This window comes from Prinia subflava, chromosome 8 (genome assembly GCF_021018805.1).
Source record: "Prinia subflava isolate CZ2003 ecotype Zambia chromosome 8, Cam_Psub_1.2, whole genome shotgun sequence".
In the NCBI taxonomy this organism is placed as follows: Eukaryota; Metazoa; Chordata; class Aves; order Passeriformes; family Cisticolidae; genus Prinia; species Prinia subflava.
The window spans coordinates 1,109,500-1,131,637 of record NC_086254.1 but is presented as its reverse complement, the minus strand read 5'-3'; the positions used below and the strand labels follow the sequence as shown (position 1 = coordinate 1,131,637).

At 53.9% G+C, this 22,138-nt stretch overlaps 1 protein-coding gene across 5 annotated transcripts in view; it reads right to left on the bottom strand.

The window, feature by feature from the left end:
• The window catches only part of CALN1 (calneuron 1), a 140,097-nt gene that overhangs the window by 84,254 nt on the left and 33,705 nt on the right, over window positions 1-22,138 (bottom strand). For 3 of the 5 annotated variants that reach the window (XM_063402365.1, XM_063402369.1, XM_063402366.1), the window contains exon 3: window positions 15,328-15,448. In XM_063402365.1, coding sequence (XP_063258435.1) covers window positions 15,328-15,448 — 121 coding nt within the window. Of the gene's footprint in view, window positions 1-15,327; window positions 15,453-22,138 lie in introns of all 5 variants that reach the window. The other 2 variants (XM_063402368.1, XM_063402367.1) reach the window with 1 other exon arrangement.

Genomic DNA, 22,138 nt, shown 5'->3' with positions numbered 1-22,138 from the left:
AAATTAAACTCCACATGAAAGTTGGAGCAAATTAAATACAGTAGATGCCAAAACTACTTTCTCTGAACTCTTTGCTATTCTTATTAAAGTCAAAACAGAAGGGATGTGAAGGTGTGGAAAAGTGCTGGAAATCCATGTTTGGAGAGGAGACAGCAGGGGAGGGCACCATGGTCTATGCCCACCTCGTGCAGGGTGAGCACAGAGACATCCCCATCACCTTCCACATGAGGCAGGAGCCACTTCCCACATTCCAGCTGGAAAATTCATACTTTCATGTTAAAAAATTAATATCTTGCCCCTCTTGCACTACTCTAACAAACACAAACCTGCTTGGAAAAGTGTTTTGTTCCACCAGAGTCACAGGAGGTCACCATGCCCAAGGGAGTGTTGGCAGAGGTTTCCTTCACGTGCCAGGGGTTATTTAAACAAAGGTTAATTAAAACAAGGTTTAATTGAAAGAAGGGTGAGGATTGGCCTAAACATTCCCAAATCCCCATTAATGAAAATCCTCAGCTCTGGTAACCGTGGTTGACCAAATGACTCTTTCCAGCCTGATCCATTGGAAATCTTTACAGCCATCAACCACAATATTTACACAGCCCAGACAATTCTGAGCTCCTGGCAAGAAAATAAATCATCGTGGACATATGTACAGAGCTCAAAGTTCCCCAATAAATCTGTTTGCCATGTCTGCTTCATCCATATCTAGGTAATTAGCAATTCCCTGCTTTAAATGCTCCCATTTAATTGGGGTTGCTGTTTTTAGTGGAATATCATTTCCTCTTCCCAAAAGGGCCACTACTATTTTTGTATCATGGGTTTTTCTGGCTGCCACATTCTGCTCTCCCCACTCAAATTAAAAAAGTCACTGCAACCCTCACCAAGTATTTATGGCTTGAAGATTCCTACACACATCCCTGACTGACATCCAGAAAGCTTCTCACAGCTGTCCAGAGTTATCCAGGGCTATCCCACGGAACTCCAAGCTCCAGCTGGAGCCCAGGCTCCTCGCTAGCTGCTGTGAAGAGGCTGCTCAGGCACTGCTTGTTCCCAATTCATCCTTTGGGATGGACAGCAGCAATCAGGAGCTGGGGAAGTCTCAAGGAGCGCTCTGGGTGAGGAACTCAGTGCCACAACAGGGTTGTGTCCCCCCCGGGGATAAGGATTATCCCAGCTGCTCCTGAACTGCCCTCAGCCAAAGCAGAGCTGGGGCTGAGGGAGGTGGAGGAGGTGCCTCCCCGAAGGCGTAGAAGGAAATGCCCAAGCAGGACCAAACCCCTTCGTTTGATCTGTTTTAGAGCAAAACCAGACGGGTCTGTGGCCCTCCTGCCTCACAGCCTCCCTTTCTTAGCCCATTTTCTTAATTTGTGCTGCTCTCATCCCATCAAAGCCTTGGAGGCCTCAGCAGCAGGATCTGGGAGAGGCAAGGGAACGCAGAGAGTTGATTATTAATGAAGCACATAAATTACCATAGTGGTAATTACCCAAAGGAGCGAGGTTCAAAAGAGCCTCTCTCTGTTCCAGCCCCAACACCCAGCCCAGCCTGGGGCCAGCCCTCTCTCACAGCCAGGCTCACCCCAGTGCAGGGCAAACTGGGATGGGACTGGGTCTGTGCCAGAGCCTCCTCCTCAGCCAGCAGAGGAAAGGTGGCAGAATGAGCGGTGCCCATGGGCTGCTGCACCCCAGAACCCCCAGGGTGGGATGGGACAGCCAATCTTCCAGCACTCAGGAACTGAAACTCAGCAGGGTGAAGCTTTCTCTAGGAGCTGGTCCCTAAAAGGTTTCTATCAGAGTGGGAAATGGACTCTAAGGACATCATCAGTTATCTGATTCCTTCAGTGACAGCCCAGCTCCATCCACGGGAATTTTCCTGCCTCCATCACCGGGATCAGAATCTCACATTTGTGAAATCAGCATGTTTTCCTGGGGTCCCTCCCCAAGCTCAGCTCTTCCTTTGGCTGAGCAAAGACACCAACCCTGCTCCTCCTGAGAAACTTTCCACGGGCAAGCTTCTCCACGCAGAGGAGCTCCAGGGAGGAGCCATATTTGGCTTCAAACATTGCTGGGATGGGGAAACAGGTGCTCTCAATATCACCAGGAGAGCTTTTATCTGCCAGGCCTCCACACAGTGATTCCAGCCCAAATTTGTGGGTGAGAAGGTGAAATAATCACACTAAACACCTGAAAGCAGCAGCCTCAGGTGTGTGTTATTGCAGATAAACCTCAGCAGAGACATCCCCAGGGTACAAGGAGTCAGCCCTTCCCCACAGCAATGCACACAAGATGTCCCTCGGGCTCAGGTGACACCCAGGTGACGCCCAGCCAAGAGCCCTGGCCTGCTGTCTCTTACAGGGGAAATAAACTGAACCCTTCAATCACCTAAAAGCTGCTCTCCAAACCCTCAAGAGCTGCTGAGCAACAGCTCCTGAAGTGTGAGCTGCTGTCTAATCCCATCTCCTTCTGCCAGGCCTGAGGGGAACACCTCAGCCTCACTCTCATTGATGGGAGCTGCAGAAATCAAAGCACATCTCCTCACCCAAGGAGGAAAAAAAAGCAGATTGGAAATGCCAGACCCAGTGCAGGACAGCAGGGAACCTGAGGAGAAGCCAGACTTCCCCTCCAGAGCCCTGTATTTAACCAGACTCTCGATTTGCTCTGCTGCCATTTCCTCAGCTCATACATTCCAGCCTTTTCTTGTGAAAAGTGAGAGCCAGACAAAAGGGAGGATGGGGAACCCAGCAAAGGAAAGCTGTGGAGAAACGAGCCTGGAAGGCTGCTGGAATGAACCCTGAAGGAGCCAGCAGCTCCCTAAGCCCCTTCCCAGAATGGAGTGGGAAGTGTCCCTCCTGCATCCCAGCCAAGCCAAACCCTGGATACTTTTACTGCTGGGCTGGAATGGCCATTCCTGGGCTTTGCCTGAACCCGGGCTGGGCTCCTGGGAGCTTCTCAGGGGAGCAGTGAAAGCACTTGGGAGCCACAGGTGGGACCCTGAGGGCACAGGGGTGCCTCGGGTGTGACACTCCTGGGGCTCCTCTGCCAGGATGGGAGGGATCCCTGCACATCCCTGCCCGAATCCTGGCCCTGTCCTGGGCCCGTGGCTTGGCTGGAAAAGAACCATCCCAGGCAATCTGTCTCCTGCAGAGCTTCCCCCAAACCAGGCCCAGCCTCTCCGAGACACCTCATCAGCTCCCAGCAGCTGCCCCCGCCCCGTGTCCGGGCTGGGAGGAAATGTTTGGATTTGATCTTTCTATGGATGCTGGGACCTGGCCAGCCAAAGTCTGCACGTTTGCCACACCTTCAGGGCAGAACTGAGTGAAAAAGCTCAGCCTCGAAATGAAACACTTTGATTTGGAACAGAGGAGAATTCGTTTTTCCTCCACAGCTTCTGATTCATGGGAGGAAAAAAATGCAAAAATTCAAATGTGCTGATTTGGCTCAGACTAAAAAAAATAGAAAAAAGTAGGGGCATTCATTTATTTTTAAACTCCAATAAACTGAACAATCCTCTATTTGCAGAGCTGCATTGAGAGCTGTCCTGGGGCAGTTAACTCTCCTGCAGTCCCTAAGGAACAGATTTGTACTATCAGGGATATTGTTACTCCTGTACTTTAGAGAGGGACCTCAGCCCATCTCACTTCCACTTCCCCCAGGAGCGAAGCAGGACAGAACATCCAACTCCCTCTATTTTCTCGTTTTCTCTCCTGCACTGGAATCAAACTTACAAAGCAGGGTCGAGCTCCATGGGGTGCTTGTGCTGGGCATTTCACCCCTCAGCCACGCTGGCAAACACAGCTCCCCATTTCCAAGGCAGAAATTGCTGTGTCCCCTCCTGATGTGCAAACGTGAGGAACTGCTGAGCACAAAACTGCTCCAGGTCCCTTGTGCCTCGGGGAAAAAGCAGCAATTCCAGTCGGTTCCAGAGCCCCGTGCCTGCCCCTCCCCACCCAGAGCTGTTCACCACAGTCTCATGCCCTGGATTAGATTTCGTTGAAAGGAAAGTAATGAGATTTGTGTTTCCTCACAAATTAAAAAGAAATTGCCCAAAAGAATAATCCTAAAATACAAATACTGCCTCATCCCAGATGTTTCTAATAGGCGTGTGTTCTAATGGCTTATTTAGAGAGACTTTTCCTAAATGATATCTTAATGATGTGCATTCAGGACCATGAGACACAAATATAATTCACTACCAACGCTTGGGGTTTTCTTTCTTTTGTTGGTTCCCCCCCCCCCCCCCCCCCCCCCCCCCCAGAATTGTTATCAAAACAAAGAAGACATTTTCAGAAAGCCTTTGTGCTGTTCTGCACTATTAAAGACTGAAAATTCCAAATGTCAGTGTTTCTGGGAGTTCTTTTTCTTGCTCTTACTTGGCTCGGGCTGCCTGTGACCCCCCAGCTCCAGGCAGGACATGGGCTGGGACTGAGCAGATCCCTGCTTATCCAACCCATCCCAATTCCAGCCAGATTTGGATCCCAGCTGCTTTCCCCACTGCTGAACGGTGCCAGGACTCTGCAGACCTGGGCACTGAGCTCCTTGATCTCCTGTCCTGTCATTCTGAGCGTTGCTCCAAGTGATGCTCATGTGGGTACTGCTGTTGTCCCAGCACTGCCACTGTCCCTCCCTTTTGTCCCTCTCAGCTGGGACCAGGCCACAAGAGCCCTTTGGAGAGGGGGTGAACAGGAGACCAAGGCAGACAGAGAGGTCCTGGCTCAGCTCATCCCCCAAACCCCACCTGATGCAGGGGTGCCCCAGAGAGCCCCTGGCCAGGCCCTCCCTGCCCAGCACCACCCAGTGAGGAGGGAGGGCAGGACTTTGGGCTGAGATCAGCCTGCCAAAACCACGGCTCAGCTTTAACTCATTTCATTTGGAGAGCAAACAGCCTGAGCCAGGCTGGCACCAGCCCTAGGAGCTGCAGTGCTCTCACCCTGCAGTGGCTGTGCTGGCACTGAGGGCTCCCAGAGCGTTCCAAAACTGCAGCTCCTGCCTGGCCCCAGGAGCTCTGCTGCTGTCCAGGTGCTCCCAGACACTCCCTGTGCCCCTGGACATTCCCTGTGCCCCTGGGCGCTCCCTGTGCCCCTGGACATTCCCTGTGCCCCTGGGCGCTCCCTGTGCCCCTGGACTTTCCCTGTGCCCATGGACACTCCCTGTGCCCCTGGACATTCCCTGTGCCCCTGGGCACTCCCTGTGCTCCTGGGCACTCCTTGTGGCCCTGGGCACTCCCTGTGCTCCTGGGCACTCCTTGTGGCCCTGGGCACTCCTGGCATCCAGGGTCAGATCAGGAAGCAAAGGAGGCTGAGCTCTCCTGTTGGTCCCCGCTGTTCCCGGAGCATCCCTGTCCCTCCCAGCCCTGCCTGGGGGGTCCTTGCAGCCCTGCACAGCCCCAGGGCCTGGGAGCACCAAGGTCCCTGCAGGGGGGCACCCCATGGATGGGTGTCCAAGGCCAGACTTCCAAGGGCTCCTGCAGATCTGCTTTGATGTCACCAAAGGCTGAGCTGGGAGAGCAGCACGTCCTGCTGGGCTCCTCCTCCATTCCCAGGCCCCCCGGACCCATCTGGCTGTGGCTGCAGATAAACCTCAGCAGAGACATCCCCAGGGTACAAGGAATCAGCCCTCCCCCACAGCAAACCCCACAGCAACGCACACGTGGTGTCCCTGGAGCTGCAGGCTCCAGGGACAGTGCACATGGCTCTGGCTCCTTTGGCTCTGGGAACAGCAAATCCAAGGCTGGAGGCAGCTGCTCCTCTCAGCTCCACCCCAGCTCCAAACCCTCTGCCCTCTGCTCCCTCCCACCCTCCTGCCCCATCCCACTGGGGCACAGCCCCCTGTTCCCTCCTCTCCTGCTTCCCCCAGCTTTGACTTTCTGGGGACATGCAGTGCAGATCCTAAAGGGAGCATCCTTGCACAATCCCTTTAATGAACCCGGCCTTGGCACCTCTTCCTCATCTGAGCTGAGGCTGTGATGTCCCAGGAACCACGTCTGGGCAAGGGGATCTGACAAACAGAGAATTCCAGCCAGAGGGAGAGGACAACCAGGTTTAATTCCCGGTACTGCTGACATCCCTCTGCTGGCCTCACACCCTGCTCACTGTGCCAGGGCCCTGGCCTTGGCCTCAGGACAGGACAGGCACTTTCTGGCACACAGGGACATGGGGACAGGAACGCAGAACGCAGTGTCCCTCAGCAGAGCCCTGCGGGTGATGGATACTTCCCGGAGCAGCAGGGCTGGGATCCTGGCAGTGCCATGGGCAGTGTCCCCATCTCAAACCAGGAGCACCGACCTTGACATCTGGAGACGATTCCAAAGGCTCTGCTCGAGTGGCATCTGTAAAAAAGCCCTTCAAAGGCACCAGGTGAGACCCCCTCAGTCACTGGGTTTCTGTCCCTGCCACTGCTGCAGCAGCATTATGCCACCCCCTGTCACCAGCAGGGACCACAGGGACACGGGCACTGGGGAGTCCAGGCAAGGCCACTGCTCAAGGGGAGCAGGAGCCACGGAGGAGGCTCTGGCAGCTCTCGAGGCTGTGGTGGCTTCTCCCCCTTCCCAAATCTCTCTGCTGCCTGGTAAACTGAGCACAGAGGAATCAGCAACAGCCAAACCATCCCAGTGAAGGATTGTGAACAAGGATCTGTCCTTCTGCTTCTCCAGTGTACACCTAACCCCTAAAGCTCCTTATTTAGGGGGAAAACCTATTTTTGAATGTTCCCCTGCACAGATTCAGTGGGGTTTTGCAGGCGTTGGTGCCTTGGAGAGGAGGCTGTACTGAGGAGTCAGGGCATCGACTCTGCTGGGCTGGGTCTTGATTTCAGCAGATGTGCTAAATGAACATCACCTCCTGGCTGAAATCCCTGTCCCCACAGCCCCAGGGACATCTGGCACTGCACTGCCCCACCAGCCCGGCAGGCAGAGCACCAGAATCACCTCCAGACCCTGCAGGATTCTGAATCAGGGTAATTAAAGGCCAGCTCTGAGGCCCTGTCTGAGCGAGCAGAGCCCTGGCAGCCCCACAGGCCCCTCATGCCCATCCTGCTCCTGGGCTCTGCATGCAAGGCTGGGATTACCAGAGCCATCCCTGCCCCAGCCCCTCAGCTTTGACACCTTTTCTCAGCCCTCCCTGAGCTCCTGAGCCCAGCACAGAGAGAGGCCCCAGGAACTGAAATAAAGAATGAACCATTTGCTTAGCACTCAATGCCACAAGGGATGCCTAAGGCAGCTTAAATCCAGGGAAAGGGCCAGGTTTGTGCCTCTGCCTGTGCAGTTAAATGGGAAGAAATGGCTTTTCAGAGGGATTTTCAGCTGGGGACCAACAGTTTGAGTCCCAGAGTTGCTGTGGCTTCTGCAGCACTGAGGTTTCTCCAGAGTCTCACCCCTGTGGCTGGATTGGGGAAGGAGCTGGATTGGATGGCTGGGACAATTCCCACCTGATCCAAAGGAGAGGCACCATCATGGCCCTTTATGGGGTGGGGATGATGTCCAAAATCTGCTCCTGTAAGCCCTGCCAGCCCCGCCCAGCCCCAAAAGCCTCAGGCAGGAATTGATGCCTCCCTTTGCCAGGGAAAGATGCTCTGGACAGACTGACCCCATCCCAAATGATCCCTGGGACCTGGCTGGGTGTGCACAACACACCAACACCTCTCTGAATCCACAGCTCTTCCCATCCTGGAAAATGGGGCACACAGAGGCATCCAGACTCCAGGGGATGTCCAGGGAATCTCACACCCCTGGGCTGCAGGAGCCCTGCCCCAGGCAGTGCCACTGCCACTGAGCAGCTCGCAGGCAATAAGGCAGCAGGTCAGGATGAGACCCCTGGGTGCATCCAGGAATGCTTCATGGAATAGCAGGGACTTGCTAAACCCAGGTTTAACACCAGGGATTGAAGAACTTGTAAAATTAATGATCCAGCCTAGGAGCTTGCATCAAAAATTAAAAATCCCTAATAAAAATTGGATAAACATGTCACAGCCAGATTTAAATGCCTTTTATAGCAGGTTTAGCTCCTGATGTGGATTTGCTCCATTCCTGTGGCTGGAGGGGACACAGGCAGCAAATTCCCAGCCACAGGAGCATGGCCCTGGTAGGATCCATGGAATGCCAGGGAGCACCAAAGCCTCAGCTGCACTTCTGGTGAGAGAGACACCCACAGCATACCCAAAAGGAGCTGCACCAAGGCATGGTTTGTATCCCTCTCCCCAAATCCATCTGTCTGAACAGGCTCCATCTCCACTACAATAATCCAGGAATCCTCCAGCCCTGCCCGAGGATATCTGAATATCCCTCCCAGTAACTCCTTGTCTCACCAGCCCATTCCCAAACTGTGTCAGCATAGCTGGAGCTCAAACCATCCCTTTAATTGTTATCCAGATGGTGTCCCTGTCATTTTAATTTGTTGGCAGCAATCCCATTTTATTTGTACTCTCTTGCTGCAAGGACTCTGTCCTTGGAGATGCTGCTGATTGCCTGTTCCTGGATTTTGGGGGCGGGCAGTGCAGGTGACACATTCCCCTCTGGGAGGGGGCATGGGACAGGGGGAGCAGAGCCCCTGGAGCCCTTCCCAAGGCTGGTTTGTCCCCCTGGAAAATCAACCTGCCAAAGTTCAGGCTCCTTGTGCAGGGTTTGGGATATAGAGGGGAATGGAAATACTTCCTGTTCTGGAGTTTCTCCCATCCAAAGCTTTCTGCCACCTTCCTGCTGAGGAGCTGCAGTGCTGGAGAATCTCAGAGCTCATCCCCCAGCCCCCGTGGGCCCGATGGCAACGCAGCAGCTCCAACCCTCAGAAGCTGGAATTCCTCTGCAGAGCTCCCTGTGCCCCCACCTTTTGGGTGTCCACACACTGCACTGCCTGTCTGGGGAGGGCAGGGATGCTAATTCCTGGGAAAAATAGCTTTCCTGGAGGCTGAGGGGGGAAGGGTGGTGATGCTGGATGAGTGTCTGTGGCTGTGCTGCCACAGGGAAGGATTCCCAAAGGGAGCTCAGGAGAATGGAGCTGTGCTGGGCAGGGGCCTCCCCTCAGCCAGTGCCCCAGGAATGCTGGCACCTGGAAACTCCTAATGGCACAGAGCACAAGGAATGGCAACCCACAAACCTCTGCCTTGGGGATCCCTGCAGCCTCCTCAGGGCTGAGCTGTCACAGCTTCAGGGACGGGACCCACCCTGTCCCCATCCAGGAACTGTCTGGAGCAGATGGGAACCTGCAACTCAAGACTTCCTGCAGAGTTCACTGGGCAGGCCCTGGCACAGGGTGCCCAGAGCAGCCTTGGATCCCTGGCAGTGCCCAAGGCCAGGCTGGACACTGGGGCTTGGAGCAGCCTGGGGCAGTGGGAGGCTTTGAGGTCCCTTCAAATCCCAAACTGTTCTAGGATTCTGTGATCCTCAGAACATTAACATTGCACCAGATTTTATCATTTCTTTAGGGAGGCTGCTCCATACCTGGAACTCCCAAGTCCCAAGGAAATCCACACTGGAATTCCAAGCTGTAGCTGGAAAATTGGCAGAAGGAGCTCTGCAGAAGGGAGATACAGAGCTCCTCCTGTCCCCAGCAGCCTGAGCATGGTGCTGGCACAGTTTGGTATTCAGGGACATGAAACCCCATCACAGCTCAATAGCAGACAGGAATAATTCCATTTCCAGCCGTGGCCACTCACAGCAGCGACACTGGGGATGAACCTCCCTTGGAAAAGAGCTCTGGGAAATAGCAAATGAGCTTTATACAGTCCCAGCCACTGCATTAATGCTTGCAGGGCTTGCACTGAGTGTGAACTTGGAGAGCTGTGAAGGGATCCATGTTCAGAGCATCTCCTATCCCACAAGAATTTCCTTTCCTTTCCTTTCCTTTCCTTTCCTTTTCCTTTCCTTTCCTTTCCTTTCCTTTCCTTTCCTTTCCTTTCCTTTCCTTTTCCTTTCCTTTCCTTTCCTTTCCTTTCCTTTCCTTTCCTTTCCTTTCCTTTCCTTTCCTTTCCTTTCCTTTCCTTTCCTTTCCTTTCCTTTCCTTTCCTTTCCTCCCTCTTTCCAGGTGTTTTTTCCTCTCTCTGGAGCTCAGCCTGTTGCTGCTCCATGACTCAGTCCACTGACTAATGCCTGCCTCCCCTGGGTCTCCCTGCTGGAGCACATTCCTGCTCCTGTTCCCTGGATCCCCCCTGGAACACCGAAGATAATCAGCTGGGGAGGCTGGAGGGACTGTCCCTGTCCTTTCCCTTCTGTGCCATGCCCAGGGCAGGATTAAAGTGCCAGGGAAAACTCAGCCTCTGGAGAGGGACAGGAGCACAGCAGCCCTGACTCTGCAGCCAGGGAATCTTACCAAGCCTTCCTGATAACAGCACAGAGAGCCAGCCCTGAGCTGGCCATGGGGCTCACAGGGGTTTTGTTAAATAACAGCCCCCAGAGGAGCCTGGTTGGTGACAGAGCCCTGCAGGACATGGCCCCTCCGTCCCAGGATTCCCAACACCCAAGGATGGTCACCAGATGTGCACAGGAGGGTGAGCAGCCCTCACCTGGGCTGGTTTTCAGAGGCAGGGTTAGGATGGCACAGCTGTGTTTGTCATGTTGGGGCATTCTGCCTGTGGTGTGTGACCCCAGTGTGACGCCAGTGTGACCCCAGAGTGTCTCCAGCCCCACGACTGCCACCCTGCCCTGCTCCTGGGGCTGCAGCCCCCCCAGCCCTTGAGCCCCTTGGCCCTGCCTGAATCACTGGCCAGCAGGAGACAGCTGCTAATCCCAGCTCCATGTGCAGCAGCACTTAACCAGGACCCTAAATTCCCTCAGGAGCTGCTCCCAGTGGACTCTGGAGCTACTCAGGGATGTCTTCTACGGCCAGGAAAGAGACCCAGGTGAGAGCTGCTGACAGAGGGGAGGTGGTGGGAAGAGAAGTAGAAGTCAGGCATCTGCTGTGGTTTATAATCCATAAGGATGGAAAAGCCTCCTGGTGAGGGAGGTCCCCACATTCCTGCCCTATATTCCCCTGCATCCCAAGCTCCTGCGGCCCCCTTTCCTGGGCTGCTCTGCCCACATCTCCAGTTCAACCAGGCAAAACCCTGGCATTGCCACCCTGGAGCTGGACCTTAGGGGCTGCAAGAAGCTCAAAGATCTCCTCCTGTCTAGGAAAGCCCCACAAACACCCCAGCCCTACCTGAGGCAGGAGCTCCGTGGGTGAGGCACCAGATGCCAACATTTCCTGCTGCTGATGCCAAAGGAACCTGGCTCAGGGAAGGAGTTATTGGGATGTCTGCCTGGACAAATGTTGCTGCTGTGGTTCACATTTGGGTTTCTCTGCAAGGCCCTACTTGCATCTCCCCAAAGGCTGCTTATCATGCATCTCCCTTCAGGTGAGATTTGTCACATTCCCACTCTGGAAATGTTTTTCCCTCCTGACAATACCCTTTAGATAGTGCCTGTGGAGGTGGATGACTCAAGCTCGACATGATTATTTCCATCCAGCATTTTTTATTAAAAATACTCCTGGTGGTTCAGAACGTGAGGACAGGAGCTGCCTTGAAAGGGACATGCAAAGCTCAGAGTCTGCACAAACTGTGCCATGATTTTATGTCAACCAACAAGAGCCAGAAAATCTGTGTAAAACAGCCCCTCCAGCCTGAATTTGTCATTTCATGCATAGAAACCTCCAAGCACATGGCAGTAACATCTACCTGAGGCTCCTCCATGCTTCCAGTCCCTCAGAGCCAGGTTATGGATGAGCTGCAACTCCCAGCTCCATTATTTATCCCGAGTTACAAAGTTAAGGATCTCCTGATTTAGCTCTGGGCAAGTTAATTCCCTTTGTGACAGCTGCCAAACACCCTCACACCACTCCAGCCCCACAAATAGCAAAGGCTGCTGCTGGGAATAGACACCCACCAGCAGTGACCTCTCCTCTCCCAGCCTCCCCCTGCTGCCAGCAGCGTGCAGAAAACCAGAGTGCAGTTGGGGATGACAGATGGCTGCTGCAAGTCAGGAAACTTTCACAGGGAAAAACTTCCTGTGCTCTCTTGAGGCCTCACCTGGGAAACTGGACACAGTTCTGGTGTCCCCAAAGTGGGGAGGACATGGAATTGTTGGACCAAGGCTGGAGGAGACCATGAAGTTGATAAAGGGACTGGAGCACCTCCCCTATGGAGACAGGCTGAGAAATGTGGGACTGTTCACGTGGAAAAGGCTCCAGGGAGAGCTCAGAGCCTCTCCCAGGGCCTAAAGGGGCTCCAGGAGAGCTGCAGAGGGACTGGGAACAAGGGCTGGGGAGACAGGACACGGGGAATGGCTTCCCACTGCCAGAGGGCAGGGATGGATGGGAGACTGGGAGGGAATTGTTCCCTGGGAGGGTGGGCAGGCCCTGGCACAGGGTGCCCAGAGCAGCTGTGGCTGCCCCTGGATCCCTGGCAGTGTCCAAGGCCAGGTTGGACACTGGGGCTTGGAGCAGCCTGGGACAGTAGAAGGTGTCCCTGCCCATGGAGGGGTGGCACTGGATGAGATTTAAGGTTCCTTCCCACCCAAACCATTGTGGGATTTTCTGATTCTGAATATTCATTTGGAAAATAACCTCTCAGAGAAGAGGCAGAGAAGCACTTTGAGCATTCACCCCAAGCCCTGGGCTCTTTCCCCCTTACATTACTTGAAATCAGAGCTCTTTTCCATTTCCTGAGCTCCCTGTTCTCCTCCAGCCCCCACCTGCAGCTGAAACAGGGAGAACTCCTGGGTATTCCCTGTAGGATGAGCTGAGAGCAGGGTCAGGCTGCAGCACCGTCCCCCTGCAGCATCCCAGAAACCCTTCCCAAGTGAACAGTGCTGACACACACAGTGCCAGACACAGAAAAAAAAGAAATCTGCTGGAAAGAACCCAACAGATCAGGCACTTGTTGGAGCCTTGAGTGCAGAGGAACGTTATAGAAAATTCCCAGTGACTCCTCCAGCTCCAAACCTATCATAATTTAATCTGTGTGACTGGAATTTCTCAATAGGCTGGAACTCCCTCAGGACCGAAATCTCATTGAAAAAGAAACCAAGGAGAATTTTGGCATCTCTCCCCCAGCCTGGAAGATGAAATGCAAATCTGTTATTGGCATCGAGCTCTCACAGCTTGATCCATCCACAGAGCTCCAATAGCCTGACATTAACTTCTCAAGGAAGAACATTTTGTTACTCATCCTCAGACAGTTTATGCTTAAAGGCAGAAAGACTAATTCTGTTTGGGGTTTGGGCAGTGAACCTTCCCCAATTACCAGCACAGTCAGGCACTGATCTGGTATTAGAGACAAAACACAGGGAGATGGAGACTGCTGACTTCATTTTAAATATGAATTCCAGAGGCTGAACGCTGCTGGCACATGGAAAAGCATCTCCAGCTTCTTCTGCTGCTCTGGCTTTTCAGACACACACCAGTCCAGAGCCACTCCTGTGTCTGCAGGTGGAAGAGAATAACCCGAGGTGGAGCTGGGGACTGCTCACGGCAGAGGCACACAGCCCTCGCCGGGAGGGGTGCACAGCAAAGGCTGCCAGGAAAAGAACCGATCTTAATTCGAGCACGAGCCTGCGCTTAACAGGCAGGGAATAAAGGGAATTAAGGGATGCTGAGGTGAAGGGCTCTGCCCGAACCCTGTGAGAGGACACCAAGGAGCCCCCTGCGCCCCCACTCCCACTGCAGGGGGACTGGAGGCAGCAGCGCTCGGCTGCTCCTTCTCCAAAGGCGGCTCCTCCACGCCGAAATTCCCGCATTTGCCCGTAATTAAGGGCGCCCATCGCAGCTCTGGAGCGCCGGATTCCCCCGGGGCAGGCGGGGCTGGGCTCCCGCTCCTCCCGCGGACACAGCGATGCCCGAGGGCGCCGGGATCCGCACGGGGACCGGGGACAGCCGGGGAGGGTGGAACTGAGGCGGGATTTCCTCCCCTCACCCAGCCCGTTCCTTGCGAAAGGGAGGCATGGAAGCGAGGCAGGGACGAGCATCCCCCGTGCCCTCCCGGCCCTGCCAGCTTCAAGCAGCTCCTGCCACGTCTCTGCCAGTCTGACAGGCAATGGCAGCAGCCGTGCTTCAGTCGCGACAGGGACAACAGAAGATCCTTGTCTGTGCTTGGAGTGAGCTGCAGGACCTCCTCCCTCCTGGTGTGTGCTCCCAGCCCCCTGACCCTGCACAGGGACAAGGCAAAGCTGTGCCTGGCCACGCTATTGGCATCTTTGGGATGAGGAGCTGCTGAGCCAGCTCAGTTCAGCTGTACTCAAACCTTCAAGCCAAGCTCCAGGGGAAGAGCCCAGAAAGTGACCTTGGCAGCCCTGGAGTGCCTGGCTCTGAGCTGAGCTGCACTGAAGTGGTTTCTCAGGTTGTCTCTCACCTGAGCTGTGTCCTCACACCCTCATTGGGAAGAGGAAAACACTGTTGGTACCTGAGCTAAATTCATGTAAAGCTCACAAACCCAAATCCAAAGGCTCCGAGTTGGAAAGGCTGGGAAATTAGTGTCTGATTTACCAAAGCACACAAGAAAAGGGCCAGGGTGGGCAGAAATGTTGGCCTCCTGTTTTTCCAAAATGCCTCCAGGCTGTCCCGGAAGGACCAGTTCCATCTTGCACCCTTCCCTTGATCCTTCCCTCAAAAAGTTCTCCTGATTCTGACCATGGCTTGTACCAAGTGTCCACTGGAGAGCAAACCAAGAGCTCCAATTCATTCCACAATGCTCAAAGACCGGCTGTCAACAACATTAACTCTAATTATTTAACTCAGAAATTACCCTGGTGAGCCACAAATCCTCTACAAAAGAGACTTTTCCCCCCGAAACCAGATGAGGAGTACCTGGCTACGCATCCTGGTCCAGGGCAGAGGGGATTAACAACAACTACCAGGGGGAAAATGATGGGATCCTCCAGGCAGCACACGTGGACAACTTTCCTGATGGCCTGTGCCAGACTAAGGCTGCTCTGTGCTCCCTACCACTGATCTGGAAAATGGAATTTTAAAGCTCTTTTAAGCCCCGAGCTACCTCCATGCATCTTCTTACCTTGAGACATGAAGAGGAACCTCCCTTTGGGAAGGCCTCAAAGCACATGAGACTTGGTGGGAAGAACAGACTCAGCTCTGCAGGGTCCCAGGGAAGACTACAGACATCTTTGGGACAGTGTGAACCTAAATTTTCTCATTCTGCCCATAAAATGCAGGCTTAATGTTTCAAAAAGCTGCAGAAGGACAAAAACCGCGACTAAAATCCCTCCACGGCTCCCAACACAACTTTGGTTGGGGACATTCTCCATGCCCCTGGTCTGCTGAGCCATCCCACTTCCCACCTGCCTTCCATGCACAGGACACCATGGAGAAGGTGCAGAGGAGCCTTCCTCCCCCCAGAGCCCCGGGCAGCACTCACCATCCAGCTCCTCCACGGAGATGTTGGCCAGCTGCTCGCTGTCGCTGCCGGCCGAGAGCGAGCGGTTCAGGTAATTGCCCTTGTACAACAAGCCAGCTGTCACATGGTGGAATGGCATCTTCTCCCTGCCAGGAAACCGGAGAAAGAGGGTGATTGTCGTTATCTGCCTGCTTTGATGGGCATGGAGCAAAGCCTGGCCCGGAGGAGGGGCTGGACCAGCAGCCCGGGCTGCAGCTGGGTGTGGGAGCGGTGGGCTGAGCTCGGACCCAGGGCCTGAGGCAGGAGCTGGGCAAACAAACAGCAAAGCAGCTGCTGCCTCTGGGTGCTGGAGAGGAGTGAGGGGAGCCAGAGCAGTGGAGCTTTAGGAAAGCAGGATTCCCCAACACTCAGACTGCAGATCTCAGCCTTGGGAATAACTACAGAGAACATAGAGGTCTGCACTGAGCTGCCTGTAAAAGGTTAGAGCATCGTGGAGTGTTTGGGTTGGAGAGAACCTTAAAACGCATCCTGAACCACCCCTGCCATGGCAGGGACACCTTCCACTGTCCCAGGCTGCTCCAAACCCCATCCAGCCTGGCCTTGGGCACTGCCAGGGATGCAGGGGCAGCTCCAAGTGCTGCCCAGCAGCACAACTTCCAAAGGCATGGGAGGGTCTGGACACCCCTGAGACCCCACTAGGAGCATGCAGCTCCCTCAGAGGGTTCAGCCAAGCACCCTGAGTAAGGTGTTTGTCAGTGCAGGGCCCCAGCTCCACACCCCACCGAGAGGAGAACATCCACATTCCAGCACAAAGAAAATTCCCATCTCCCAAATCTGACAGCTGAGGAAAAATCCTGCTCCATGGGAGGCTGGAGCAGGGAGGAGTTTGCAAACCCCACAGGTCCCAACCCCAGGGAAGAGCAGGCACTGCCCAGCCAGGAGTGGGAATTTCTGTCAGCAGCACTCACCCTGTGATTTAGGAGACACGATGAGGGCGCGAGTTTGCCAAAGTAAATTGAAATATTAAGAGGAAGATTTGTCATGCCCAGGGCTGGATTTAATCAGCACAAGCCTGTCCCGGGCCTATTGTGCTTTGGGCTGCACATTTCCAGCAGAAATAAATCAGCAGAGTCCCCAGAGCCACCCAGAGCTGGGCAGGGACTCCCCGGGGCTGGAGGTGGCCAGGACAGGCTGGGAGTAGCTCTGAAAGCCACCACTGCTCCCAGTGCACAGGGCAGGGGCTCCCTCACCTCAGGGAGCAGAGCCCAAGGGCACCCTCGGTGCTGCCAGGTTCTGTGCCCCAGGAGAGAGGTGCCAGCCCAGGAATGCTGCTCCAGCCAACAGCACAATCACCAGGATGAGCTGGCTCTGCCTCAGCCACAGCCAGCAAACCAAACATACAGACAATATAGATGGATTCATTTGGGAACAAAAGCCTCCCTGCCTCCCTGGGCTGGGAACAGCTTTGACAGACCCCCCAACAGCAAACCAACCTGGAGACATGGGCAAGCACAGAGGGAGAGCCAGGAGGTTCCTCTTGTGCTGCTCAGCACGTTCCAGGAATTTCTCTGGCAGTAATTATGTAAATAAATCCTAATCGTAACTTTAAGTATTTTTATTTGGGAGGCAGTTTGCTCCAGCAGCACATTAGAAACGTAAACAAGGGGTTCTGTTCCATTAAGCACATCTGTAATTTCCCAGCCCTTGCCAATTCACGGGTTTCACTCTGAGACGTTGCTCCCTCTGACACCTGCTCGGCACTAAAATGGGAATTTTACCTGGCCAAGGGACACTCAGAGGCAATGCCAGCTCTGGTATCACTGCAGAGACACCTCCAGGCCTTTGCACCACCTTCATTTGTTTCCAGGCCCACCACAAACCAATCAGGCAGCGACCAATTCCTGTTTTCTCTGGATAATCACCCCCCCAGGGTAATCACAGAGTTGGAAGGGACCCACAAGGGTCATCAAGTCCAACTCTTGGACAACCCCAAGAATCACTAAAAGCAATTACACTGATTTTTCAAGTCATTGGAAAGGGGTTTGATCCTCCCCCTGGGCTGAGCTTGCACTCAGACTCGGTGTTTGGTGAGTCCATGGGGCTGGGGTCTGACACCCCCTGCCCCAGCCCCTGAAAGAAGGAAACTCCAGCCCTGCAGTCCCTGAGCTCAGCCACAGATGGAATAGCAGCAAACCATGGATTTAAAGCATTCCTGAAATCGCTTTCACAGCCTGGGCTTCTACAGCCATTAAAAAAATGACAATGCCTCTCCCCTGAGGGCTGAAGAGCTGAAAATCAGCTCCTACCTGGATCCTGTGGTGTGTTTTAGTGCTGGAAGAGAGCCATGATACCCTGGAATGAGAAATCCTGGATTAAATTCTGCTGCCCAGATATATTAGGTTTTTTTAAAGCTGTAATGTCACTGAGCAGAAACCTTGCAGACCCTCTGGAGTCCAGCACCTCCCACCTCCAACAAGGGGTGCTCCAAAGGGGCCCAGCAGCAGCTCCTGTGCCAGAGGCCCCCAGGGATGTGTGGCTGTTCCTCAGGAACACTCAGCACCCTCAGACAGAAACCTGCAGCCAAACTCAAGCCTGAAAGGGGGGAAAAAACAGTGAAAAGGGGCCCACGAGGGGCAGGCATGGGAGATCTCCAAAGCACCGGGTGGGAAAGCCCCTGAGGCTGGAATCTGTAAAAGCTTTATGCAGGTGCTCGATGCCTGTCTGAGATAAAAGGGCTGTCCTGGCACAGCCAGAGCAGTCCAGGCTGGAATTCCCATCCCTGAACGTGTTCGGGGCCAGGTTGGAGCATCCTGGGACAGTGGGAGGTGCCCCTGCCCATGGCAGGGGTGGCACTGGATGGGTCCCTCCCACCCAAGCCATTCTGGGATGGGCTCACTTTGAATGCAGCCCGAATGTCCATGTCAGAAACACAGAACCCTCCAGCTCCCCTGTGGCTGCTGCTCCCCGTGCCCAGCAAGACCCTGGGGAGCTCCAGCCGTGGGTGGAGTGGTGCTCCTGCTCCATCCCCGTGCTGGGGCTGGGGGCAGAGCACCGATGGGTTTTCCATCTTCAAATGTTCCATCTGAGCACTGTGGCCCCTCCTCGGGGTGGCACTGGGGCTCTTGCCCCTTCTCCAGAGCTGTCCAACAACCCCTGAGCAGGGGGCTGGGCTGGGGGCTTTGCTCTCCACCACAGACACGTTTCCCACCGGGCAACTTGCAAACCAAATGCAGCATGGGGATTTGGGACCAGGGAAATCTCCTTGAATAGTATCATGAAAATACCACAAAAACACTGACACTGAACCAGAAGGCCCTCAAAGAACCAACCAAGTGTGTGGAAATGTCCCCATGGTACCTCAGAGAACCCCTCATCCAAGTCTGTGGACATGTCCCCATGGTCCCCTGGCAGGTTCCCGTCCCTGTGCCAGGCTCCCAGCAGGTCCCAGCCCCACCATGCACTGCCAGCCTTGCTCCTGCCTCTCAGCACAGCCACGTTTGTGGAACTGGGAAGATTTTCATAGGCAATATTCCATCAGGATGAAAAAAAGCCATCTCCACACTGCTCACGTCTGTGGTTCCCTTGGCTCACCAGCCCCTGTGCTGCTCTTCCCAAAAAGGCTTTCAGAGCTCATGAAACCCCACACAACCATTATCAGCTCCAGAATCCATCTCTGAGATGGAGCTGGGATCAATTTCTGCCGATCCTGGTCCTCCCTGGGTGGTCACCACTTCAGAAGAGGTTCCTTGCTCCCCTCTCTCCCGTGTGCAGCCCAAAGGATGCCAAGGAATCCATCCTGGGGACTCCATCCTGGTTTTCCAGCCTGAGGGTTGGAACACACATCCTGGGCACTGCCTGGGTGTCCTACCCAGCCAGAGTCCTGTGTTTGCCTTCCCCATGGAGCTGGAATTCCATGGATCCCAGGGCTTGGGAGCACCCTGGCAGGATCCCAAGCTGGATGTTGAGCCCTGTGGTGTCAAACAGAGCAGGCAGGAATGAGAAGAAGTGGGATGAGGATAAAATGGAGATTTCCAGCTCTGCCACAGACTGGGCTGAGGGAGTCTGAGCTGGAGGGATGGAAAGCATCCATGGATGGCCAAGGACACAGGAATGGAGTCCCAGCACAAGCTTTGTTCTCTTAGCCGTTTCTCAGGGCTGAAAGGAATACAGGAATATATTGAAAATCCAGGCAGCAGCCAGATGGTTGGGAAACTGGAACAGGAGCTGGGAAGTCCCTGAGGTCACTTTTAAACCCTTTAAAAATTCATCAAATGAAGTGATGGTGTTAAAGATGCTTCTCCCTGGGCACAGCAATATTTGAACATCTAAAGCAAAGAAGAGCAAGGACTTTGGAGGAAATTATCCCATTTTCCCCAGAGCTGTCCACTGCTGGTGTCCTCGGAGAGAGGCTGTGTGATCTCCAGCTGGATCCAAGGGGACAGCAGAGCCCTGGTGTCACCTGTGGAACCCCTAAGTTATCTGATCCTCCATGAGGCACCAGCCAGGGGGCACCACCAGCCTCCCAAAGAGGCTCCATTGCTATTTCTGGTCCTTTTCCATGGTGCTGTCCATTCCTCTCCTTCTCCTGTGACAGCTGAGGGTCGTGATTAGACCTGGCTTAACCTCTGGCATGGGAAAGGCTGAGCTGGACTAAATCCCCACAGCTGCCTTGAAGCCAGCCCAGTTCAGGGAAGACAAAATCCTTGTGCTGGGAAGAGTCACTTTGTCCCTTGTCACCTGCGTTCCCCGCTGCTAACAATAGCTTTAAAGATTTTTTCTTTTTTAATTTACTTTGCGCACAGACTTGGCACGTGGAGCGCAATCCGAGCCACCAGCGGCACAGCCCGCAGGGCTCCAGGAGGATGCAGAGCTCGGCAGGGTGGGGAGGGTGAAGCTGCAGATATGGAGTGCCCAAGTCTGGTTTAATCAGGCTCAGCTCAGGGGTGTGAAGAGAGCCAGGACTGAGAGCAGGCTCGTTCTGTACCACAGAGAGAAGTGGCCTTGGAAGGAGCCTCGGGATGGGGAAAAATCAAGTCTGGCTCTTCTAAAAGGCCCTAAAATAGATCCTCCCAGGGAGGCCAGTCCTGGAGGAAGCCCGTGTTAGCTGACTGCTGATCCCAATCTTTGCTGATCTCAGAGCCCCAAACCCCCAGGAAGGCACATTTGGGATATTTACAAAGGAGAGAGAGCAGAGGCTGCTGCTGAGCCTGCACAGGGCACTGAACACCCCGGGCTGGTTTGGAGAGCCAGGTTTGCTCAGCCTGGGCTGCAGTCACCGGGCTGAGTGCTGGGAGCCCTAAAGCTCCTTCTGAGAGCTTTTCTGGGACACAGGAGGGCTCCCACTTCCTTGGGTGGCTATCAGAAGTTAGACCCAGCTTTCCAAACGTATTAGATACACATTTTCAGAAAATGAATCCATCCAGACAAATCCCACCTTTCACAAGGATTTATGGACTGCAAACAGGAGATTTAAACCCACACACGTGAGATTCACTGAACATCTGCTGGTGGGGATCCAGGTAAAATCCAAATTGACCTCCAGGGACCATTCCCAGTCCTGACCCCTCACAGCCCACATGCCCTCAGCACACTTTCATGGCATTTTGGCTGTCTCTGATCATTTATTGGCATAAACCTAAGAGAATGCTTCTCTAACTCAGGCAGGAAATGCAGATCTGGCACACACTGAGTTGGGATACCAACAATAAAGCTCCTCATGGTGATCACTGGGTAAAAAAGCCTTTACAAACAGATCATTCTCAGCATTCAAAGATGTAAGTGGGGAGAAAAAAATCCTCTGCAAGGCAGAAAACAAGATCTGAGTGACAACCTCATGTAATGCACAGCACCCCAGGAGCCACAAACTTCCACGTTCAAGAACTACAAAGCACTTGGAGCTTCAGAAGGTTTTGTGCTGGGGTTTTTTCCCACCTTCTGCAGTAAATTCGAAATGAAAAAGCAGAGAAAGGGCACTTGAAAAGACACCAGATCTCTAAACTGCTGCTGCTGCTTTGAATCCCGGCAGGAAGGGAGAACTGAAGGTGCCAGGTCAGGTATAAAATCCAACAGTTCTGTCTGGGAGCTGCACATGTGAGAGCACAGGGGGACAGAGAAATCAGAGTTGTTTGTTATTTTTGAACTGTGGCTGGGGCTGATCCCCAGCTCGAAGCGCTGGGAGGAGAGGACTGCAAGGACCTGATAACTCCGTGTCTGTCCCCAAGGCAAGAGCGGCACTCACAAGGGGATAAAGACCCTTTCCACTCCAAACAGGCTTAAAGTGCCCGATTAAAGAACCAGCACCGCTGACTCACCGGCATTTCCTCTCGACTCCCAAACTCATCCTCACCTTCTGCAGACAGAAATCCCCAGATTTTTCCTGCCCTCTTCCACTTTCTGTCACTGCTGCTGCCCCCAGTTGTGTTTAACCAAGATTAGTAAAAAATTTCCATCTTCCAGGTTTGGAAAGCCTCTGAGTTGCTGTTATAAAGTAAAAAAAAAAGAAAGCCAGCAACACAACAAAAATCTTTAATCTCTTCTCACCTCTAATAATTCACCTGGAAACATGAAAAAATCGGTTTTGCCCCCGGGGAAGCCCAGCCTCCCGTTCCCTCCTGTGGGCCAAGCATCTCTACAGGACACCAGGGATCCCAAAAAAAAAAAAAACCTTTTCAGGTGACAAGGATTTAGGAGAGGAAGCCAACACAGTCTACAAAAACCTCTCAAATCTCCAGGCAGAAGGGAAGCTGAAGGAACCTGCACAGTGGGAATTGAGGCAGAGTTTTATGGCAAAGGTGATCAACCTCTGGAACAAACATCCCAGGAGGGACATGTC